General features: G+C 46.4%; 1 protein-coding gene across 1 annotated transcript; it reads left to right on the forward strand.

Annotated features, from left to right (window-relative positions):
* Positions 1-579: 579 nt before the first annotated feature.
* cunh11orf96 (chromosome unknown C11orf96 homolog) lies at positions 580-1,091 on the forward strand. Its single transcript, XM_007887653.2, has one exon. The coding sequence runs from the start codon at positions 681-683 to the stop codon at positions 1,047-1,049; it is 369 nt and encodes a 122-aa protein (XP_007885844.2). The 5' UTR covers positions 580-680; the 3' UTR covers positions 1,050-1,091.
* Positions 1,092-9,825: the final 8,734 nt, after the last annotated feature.

The following is a 9,825-nucleotide window of genomic DNA, read 5'->3' on the forward strand; positions in this document are numbered from 1 at the left end:
ACTCACTCACTCATTCTCATTCACACACACACTCACTCACTCACTCACTTTCACTCACTCACACACTCTCACTCACACACTCACTCATTCTCATTCACACACACACTCACTCACTCACTCACTCACTTTCACTCACTCACACACTCTCACTCACACACTCACTCACTCTCACTCACACACACACTCTCACTCACACACACACTCTCACTCACACACTCACTCACTCTCACTCAAACACACACTCTCACACACTCACTCACACACACACTCTCACTCACACACTCACTCTCACTCACATACACACACACACACCCACCCACACACTCACTGACTCACTCACTCACTCACTCGCCCACACGCCCTCCGGTGAGAGGGAAAGGCAGAGCCGCAAAAAGGGTTTCGCTTCAAACGGGGCAACCGGTGTCATCCGAGTCCGTGTACACGTGGGCGGGAGTTGTCTATATAAATTGCTTCTGCCCATCAACAGTGAGTCAAAGTTGCGTCAACTTCCAGGGGGACGGAGCCGAGGCTGAGGGAGAGGGAGAGAGAGAGAGAGAGAGACACATCGGGAGAGACACAGAGGGAGAGACACAGAGACACATCGGGAGAGAGACGGAGAGACGACACAGAGAGGATCTGACACACCCCAACTCCGGGCTGAGCGGCGGGTGGGGGTCCCCATGGCCGGGAAACAGGGCGAGGTGGTGGGCATCTGCACCAGTTACCAGGCGGTGATGCCCACCTTCGTCGGGATGGCCGAGGAGTTCCCGCCGTCGCCCCGTCGGCAGCCGCAGCGGAGCCGAGTCAAGCAGCGGCGGTCCAGGGAGGCGTCGCGGTTCAAGACCCAACCGGTCACCTTCGACGAGATCCAGGAGGTGGAGGAGGAGGGCGTCTCCCCTCTGGAGGAGGAGAAGGCCAAGAAGTCGTTCCTGCAGTCGCTCGAGTGTCTGCGGAGGAGCGCACACACCGCGCGGGTCCAGAAACCCGCGCTGAGCGGCTCCAAACTCAGACACAGTCTGGACTCCAGCGACTCGGATTCAGCGCATTGACCGTTCCAGGCAATCGCCTTCCAACCCCCACACAACCCCCCCCACCCCTCAACCCCCCCCCCCCACAACCCCCACCCCCCCCAACCTCCCAACCCTCCTAACCCCCACCCCAACCCCCAACCCCCACCCCACACAACCCCACCCCAACCCCACCCAACCCTCCCAAACCCCCCCCAACCCCCCCCCACCCCCCAACCCCCCCCACAACCCTCCCAAGCCCCACCCCACCCCAACCCCCACCCCAACCCCCACCCCAACCCTAACCCCCAAACCCCAACCCTACCCCACCACCTCCCCCCCAACCCTCCCAACCCCCCCTCCCAACCTTAACCCTCAAACCCCAACCCTACCCCCCACCCCCCCAACCCCCCTCCCAACCCCCCCCAAACCCCAACCCTACCCCCACCCCCCAACCCCAACCCCACCCCAACCCCCCAACCCCCACCCCACCCTCAACCCTCCAACCCCCCCCAAACCCCAACCCTACCCCCCACCCCCCCCACCCTCCAACCCCCCAACCCCCCCAACCCTCCTAACCCCCCAACCCTCCTAACCCTAACCCCCAAACCCCAACCCTAACCCCCCTCCCAAACCCCCAACCCTAACCCCAACACCAGCCCAACCCCCCCCCCCATCCCCCCCCCTCCTCCTTCTCCTTCTCCTCCTTCTCCTCGAGAGCCAAGTACTGTACTTCATAATGAAGTTTCCGAGTTGTATTTTGTTTTATATATATATATATGTGTGTGTGTGTATATATACATATATATATATAAAGAATACTTATTTTCAAAGGGAAAAAAGAAACTACGTGCCAGAAAGGAATGAATGTTTATACTGTACCTGTTACACGAGTTTGTGGGGTTTGGGAATTTTTTATTATTATTATTTGTATTATTTTTTTTTTGCAAGTCGTGGTGGATTAAAAGCTCTTACGTAGCTGGACATCTATGTGATTTCTTCAAGGTGGGGGGGGGGGGGGGGTGGGGGTGGAGGGGGTGTTTTGGGAGCAAAAAGAGATCATCAGAGACTCTTCCCTCCTCCTCCACTCCCCCTCCACCAAAAAATAACCCCCAAACTTGGAAGAGGGGATGGACTGATCATGTGGGATTTTGTACGTACAGTGGTCTGGATGGACATCAACGACGTTAAAGATGTGGATTTAAAGATCGTTAAGAAGAAGAAGGAACAAAAAAAAAACCAAACAGAAATCGGTGGCATCGCTTTCCTACTGCTTTCAGAATAACTGAATCCATCTGAAAGCTGCGACGTTGTGTGTTTTCTGAGCAGTTTTAACTCATTTGAACCATATTCCTCTCGACTCAAGACGTCTTTCCCAACCCAATGATGACTTGGACTACCAAATTTCACCTGTACAGTGCGTGTGTGTATATATATATATATATATAGCTATATATATATATATTGCTTTTAACACTTTTAAAAGTAAAAAAAAAGTTATTTACTTGTTTGTTTTATTTTTTTGGGGGGTGGGGGGGGGGGGGGTGGGTGGGGGGTGTTGATCTTTCCAACGAGACAGTCATTACATTGTAACGCGGTTTTAATTGATGTGATTAATAAAAAAAAAGGATCATTGCAACGCTTTGCATCTGGAGTTATATATTAGCAACTCATTGGGTGGTGGTTTTATTTTGTGTGCGTGTGTATATGTGTGTATCTATGTATATATATATGTGTATATATATATGTGTGTATATATATGTGTGTGTGTCTATGTATATATGTGTGTGTGTGTGTGTGTGTATATATATATGTCGATATATATGTGTGTGTGTATATGTGTGTGTGTATATATATATGTGTGTGTGTGTCTGTATATGTGTGTGTGTGTATGTATATATGTGTCGATATATATGTGTGTGTGTGTATATGTGTGTGTGTATATATATATGTGTGTGTATATATGTGTATATATATATGTGTGTATATATGTGTGTGTGTATATATATATATGTGTGTATATATGTGTATATATATATGTGTGTATGTATATATGTGTATATATATATATATGTGTGTGTGTGTATATATATATATGTGTGTGTATATATATATATATATATGTGTGTGTTTTCTGTTTGGTTTTTCTGGTTCAAACGATTTCAGTGCTTCGGGTCTTAACTCTGTGGAGTGTGTGTGTGGGTGTCGGGGCTCCGGTGTATAAACCCTCTGAGCAGCTCGACCTCAGGACTGGTTCAGCAAAGGGTTTGGGGTTTCGTGTCGACACTCGGGCGGAGGATTCCTTTATTTCTCGGGGCGTCGACCGCATAAATCGCGTTGTGCTTTGATAAAGCGTTTTCTTTCCCACTTCAGGTTGGATTTGCAAACGATGCCCTTTCGCTTTGCTTTCGCTCTTCCCAAGTGTGTGTGTGTCTTGTGTTTTCATTTACCCCTCCACCCCCATACCCCTCCACACCCCCACACCCTCCACACCCCATACCCCTCCACACCCCCATACCCCTCCACACCACCCTCCACACCCCATACCCCCCACCCCCCATACCCCCCACACCCCATACCCCTCCACACCCCCACACCCTCCACACCCCCACCCCTCCACACCCCCATACCCTCCACACCCCATACCCCACACCCATACCCCACCCCACACCCCATACCCCTCCACACCACCCCCATCCACCCTCCACACCCCATACCCCCCACACCCCTACCCCCCACACCACACCCCTCCACACCCCACACCCCTCCACACCCCCATACCCCTCCACACCCCCATACCTCCACACACCCCTCCACACACATACCCTCCACACCCCATACCCTCCACACCCCATACCCCCCACACCCCATACCCCCCCCCCACCCATACCCCCCACCACCATACCCCCCCACACCCCCATACCCCTCCACACCCCCATACCCCTCCACACCCCCATACCCCTCCACACCCCCATACCCCTCCACACCCCCATACCCCCCACACCCCCATACCCCTCCCCACACCCCATACCCTCCACACCCCATACCCCCCACACCCCCCCCCACACACCCCCACACCCCCCCCCACACCCCCATACCCCCCCCACCCCCCAAATCTTCCTGATGGGGTGATGGGCAACTCCAAGGCATAATTCCTCTCGGGATCGTGCAGGGAGTCCTTCCGAGGAGAGGACAGGGTTTTACTTACTGTGCATCCAATTCCTTGCAAGGAATGTCTGGAAAATATCCTTCACTTCCATCCAACCCCCCTCCCCCTCCCCCCACCCCACCCTCTCTCTCTCTCTCTCTCCCTCTATCTCTAATGCAGACTGTGTGTCGGTGATGCAATTCAAAATGTTTCCACGACCCCCCCCATCGATTGCCATGTGCCTTTGCTTCGCTTCTTCCAGCACAACTCAACCGAATGACCCTTCTTTATGCATTATTGTGTTGCTGCAAAACTGACTTGTTTCCAAGGCTTTGATTTCTGAACCTTATAAGGTTTGAGAATTGTCTGCTGTTGTTGCACTGCCAGTCCTTGTGCCTTACAGATGATGTTTCTTCCCATCCATCCATCCCCTCCCTCCCACCACAAGCACAAAATAACACACTTTTATTTGCATTTCACGACGTGGAAAACACCCCCACTGGGGTGGGTGGGGGGGTGTTGCTGCCTGTGCTGTGCTGTGCTGTGCCAGCAGCTGGAGCATGTGTGATTATATGCTCGTGAAATTTTACCAATAATTTTACTGGGTTTCTTATATAACAATTTTTTTTCCCCCTGTCTTTCTCTCTCTCTGTCTCTCTCCCTCTCTCTCTCTCTCTCTGACTGATATCTTAATTAATAATAATAATAATAATTAATTAATAATAATAATAATAATAATTAATAATAATAATAATAATTAATATCTTGGAATATTAATGTGCAATTCGTTGTTTTTTTCCCCACCACGTTGCAGCATTTCGAGTGCAAAAAAAAATGCAATGTTTTGCATTCTGCTGCCAATAAATAACACATCCTCATCCCATGCAGCACAGAGAGGGAGGAGGTGTGTGTGTGGGTGTGTGTGTGTGGGGGGGAGACCTGATTGCTTCCTTCTGCAGCACTGGTGGGGCTGGAGGTGGCCCCACGTCATCACGTTGCAGCAATGGTCCCGAGCGTCACACGTGAGATCCTGCGTCGGTGGGAGGAGCCAACGTGGGGTGGGAGGAGCCAACGTGCGCCTGGCCCCGCCCCCTCCCCTCCAGCCTGGGAGCTCCACTGCCTTTCATAGTAAAAGCATTGATTGCACCAATGGCAGCTTAATGCTTCATGGGGGGGTTTTTTTTGGGGTGGATGGCGCTGCTTTTCTTCCCCCCCCCCCCCGGCTCAGCTTGTAATAATATGCACCAGTTGCAGAAACAATAGAAATAATACAACAGCTTGCATTTATGTAACATTTAGGAGGGTTCGTGGTAAGTGTTTGCAGTGACTGGGCTCATGTGAGCTGGAAAGCCTTTACCTGAGTTGGGTGGGTGGGGGTTCTTCATTTGGCTTAATAACAGACCCACCGGATCTTGCCCTCTGGTTTCTTTTTGAATGTGCTTAAACCGGTTTAGCTCAGATTGTTCCAAACCTCCAGCGCTCTTTCGATTGTTGTCCTTCTGACATTGATTTTAATATTGGTTTGTTTTCAAATTTTATGCTCGCTCACCTGCCAGTCCGAATAATTCCGGGTTAACTTTTATCTGCAGCTTTTTAATAACGTGATGTGATAAGGTACCTTCATTTTACTCGCAGTGCATTTGTGCGCTGTAGAACTTATGCTTTGCGAATATCATCCAAAACCCCCAATGAAATGCTTTACCATTTATTCCAAAATAAAACCTTTGCCTTTAGATTGCACGGTTCTGGCTGAAGTGAAGTTCCTGGGTCAAGAGAGACATTAAGCGAATATGTGTTGTTGAGGAATTAAGATTCATTTTTGCTCCCAGTCAACAACAACAACAACAACAAGATTCCATTTATAAAGCGCCTTTCACGTCAGGAGGACGTCCCAAAGCGCTGCACAGTTGGGTCATGACAAGGGCACAAAAGAGGTCCAGGTGTACTGATTTAGCCATTTTCAGTGTGTGCGGAGTGAAAGCTGTTTGCACTGAGTGTGTAATCTGAAGGGAGTTGATGAATGTGGAGTGGAACAATTAGCAAAAGAGTGGATAAGGTTGGATAAGTGGAAAAGGTCACTAGAAGTGAAACCAGATTCAAGTGGGAGAGAAGCCAACGTTGAAGGAACTCCCAAATTCAGTGAAGAAGGGTGAGAGGATGAATCATTTACAGCACAGAGTTACTTGAGATGAAATTAGATAGCTATCTGGTAGGTGGGCACAAGACGGGGACTAGTTTAGAACTGCGCAGTCATGAGGAATTAAATTATGAGTGGCTTGTAGTTAGCTCATGATTCAGGTATTTATGATTTTTTCAAGACTGACCTTGACGCAACCTATTTTAAAAAAAGATTTCAAATGATTCCTCTGATTTCTTAGCAATACAAATGGTCACTTGTCTTACACTTTGTCATTATCCAAAGAAAATGTGTCTTAGCTGAGTGGTATTTTGACAAAGTGTTGTGTTAAATTTGATATATTTATCCAACAGAAGCATTGAAATTGCAACAGTTTTGTTGCATTTTATTTGTTTTGATAAATATTGTATCCAGTAAATCTTTGACATGATTTCTGCTTGTACAGTGTCAAAATAAATAGAAATAATCCTTTAAAAACACCAATCCCTCTTTCTGTGGCTGAAAATGATATTGTGGGAATGATATCACGATGCACAAGATTTAACACAAATGTATCGCATACTAGCAAAATCAGTGTGGAAATTGGTCATTTAACAATAACATTACTCTTTATTTTCCAGTTAAATGAAGCATGATGTACTCAGCCTTTCGTTAGGTAAGTTCTTCTCCAATTCTTTTATTTGCCTACTCTGCCAAGACTTTAAATGTGTTGTATGATATTTGTGCGGTAAGTGTGATTCTTTCCCCCGCATAGTTGTTTCCAAATAGCACAAACATCCTGTGATTCAAAGCCAGTCAGTCTTTTTATTTGTAAAACTGTAATGGAAAATTGTCTCTGTACATTTTGTATCTTCTGCATCTGCTGAAAGTCGACATGTCATGTGAAAAATAATGAAATGTGTGAATTGATGTCGATTATGTAATCTTCATTCCTCCCAGATTTTTGTCACTAAATTGCTTCTGTCTCTGTTCCTGAAAGCAATTTTCTTCCACTGGGTTGTTCTTCTGTACTTCACCCAGTGGTGATTTTGTGCGAACCTTGACATTTAATTTTAATCGTCTTATTTGAGTACAGGGATTCATTGCAGCAAAGACCACCTTACCTAGTCTCCCACGTGCACATGTTCCAGCAGAGATCAAAGAATAATGACTTATTACCAGAGTAAGCTTTCTTTTCTAACCTGGACTGCTGAATCTAGTTGAACCGTACCCTATTCCCAACCAACGACAACTTGCATTTACATGGTGCCCTTCGTGCAGGATTAGTGTCTTGGAGCTCTGCATAATAGTGGAGTTGATCAGAGGCAGAGGGGTGTGATTCGAAGCATGGTGGAAGAGGTAAATTGGGATTTAAGATAGATAAAGTGGGGGAAAGCCAAAGAGATTGAGGAAGCAATTTCCAGAGGGGCTGAAGGCAAGGTCATCTACTACAACAATAATTTGCACTTATATAGTGCCCTTCACGCAGGGTAACGTCTCAGAGTGCTTAGTGCTTAACAATGCCTGATGTTGAGTTGGGGGGGAAGGGGAGGTGACCGTAAGCACGATCAAAGAGGAAGGTCTTCCGGTTTGATCTGAAAGGGCTGAAGGAGGAAACAAGGTGGCGGGATCAAAGGAGAGAGCTCCAAAGATTTAGGCCGCCAACGGTGGAGCAGAGGGGATGAGCGAGTTCTAGTTTTTGGTGTTTTTTTTTAAAAAAATCAAGAACAGGAACTAACCTGCAGGATGCAATTTGCAAATAGGCTGCATCTTGATTAGCAAAGTAAAATGTATTGTTTTGCCAAAATGTTGCATAGTTTGGAGACTGCAGTGACCTTTCTAATACTCCATCTAGATCAATTAAGTGTGTTTTTTGGGGGGGGGGGTTTCTTTGGTACATTTTAAGGGAAATCTCACCCCATTTTGGATAAGTTGTTCCCTCCACGGGATTGTTGAATGTTCTTTCCCTTTATTTACTGTGGTCTGTTTCTTAGTTATTACTGTTTCCTCCGGTCAGCACACCCTGCTTTCATTTACAATACCACATGTGTTCCGTGATGCTGTGGATTCGTTGACAGTTGTGTGGCGTTGAGCCACTTTGCAAGAGCCCACAAAAGTCTCCTCATGTCAATGTGCAACAGCTGCCAGCAACAATAGTTAATTATTCAAATCATTTTTTTCTTTTTTTTTCCAAAAATGATTACAATACAACAAGCCACGAATCTGAACATGTGAAGTGGATAAACGTGTGATGTGCCGGGGAACCATGCTTTGCTCATACTTGCTCTGCTTGTAAAATGCAGTGCTAGACGTGTGACATCGTATGGTTTATTTTCCAGTTAAATGATCCAGTTATATATAGTAATATGTCCTGCAGAGCCGGCTGTGTAATGTGGTGGTGGCGATGTGCTGTTCTTTGTCAGATGAACCCCACAGGATTGATTTAACATCAGTGCAATCTGCCGATTACATTCAACGTCATCATCTTCGACTACGTGGGTTCAGTGGAAATTAATACTGACTGATAAGACTTCAGGAACTGATGACCACCGGCAGACTTAGTTATGACACTCACTTTGCACCATTTAGTGTATTTTACCATTTCCTGTTGGTTAATTTACTATTATTTATGTCAGTCTGGTTGCCATGGAATCTCTCTCCCTGCTAAGATTGAAGCTTGAAGCACTCTGGACCTTGCTTGCATTATGTAACTGCTGGAGTTGACCCCTGCTATAAATACATTATTCCAGTGAGAGTCAGACAGAAGTCACTCCCCACATGGTCTCATCGTATCAGCTCTGGCCAGCCATGTGGTCTTTTCCAACGTCAGGAGCTGATGAGGAAAATTATGATGGGCAAGCTCCAGCATTGTAGATGTCGCGTCAGAACCATTGACTGACACAAATAGCATTTCATTACAAAGTGGCTGACACAGTCAGATTCTCTCAGCGAGTGAAAGATGTAATTTCTACAAAGCTTATTTTTCTACTCGCCAGTACATCCACAATTACTTAAGCTGTAGCCTGGGGGTGGGGGCAATAGGAGGGCACTAAGCTGAAGAGGGCAAAATATTTCTTCAACTTTGATCTTTAAAACTTCTCTTTGTTTTGTACAGTGTAATGTCCACTCTCTCTTCGCACACCCTTCACAAAAAAAAGGCATTTGCAACTTCTGCTGATTATGTATGAATGTTCCCTATCTCATTGAAAATGATTCAGGAAGAAATGTTGTTTTCGCAATCTTCTTGTTGTCTCTTCAGCTTCAAATTCCTAGAATCATTACACTGCAGGGAAAATGTTCTCGCCACAATCATCATAGGATTTTTAACAGTTATTCTCACAAATGTCCAAACATGCTACTTGTGATATTTACTGTGCTGTCTGTTTGTGTCATCTTCATTTATTCTATAGGATAATAAATCTGGAGGTGAGGTACAAGACTGTAATTCAGCCAAGCACTTGATTTCACGATCCACAAGAATATGCCTGGGGCAGTTTATAAATATCAATCAACATGAAGATTGAATTATAGATTTAGACTCATTGCCGGGCTGC

Source organism: Callorhinchus milii, unplaced genomic scaffold (genome assembly GCF_018977255.1).
Source record: "Callorhinchus milii isolate IMCB2004 unplaced genomic scaffold, IMCB_Cmil_1.0 Scaffold17, whole genome shotgun sequence".
NCBI classification, from domain to species: Eukaryota; Metazoa; Chordata; class Chondrichthyes; order Chimaeriformes; family Callorhinchidae; genus Callorhinchus; species Callorhinchus milii.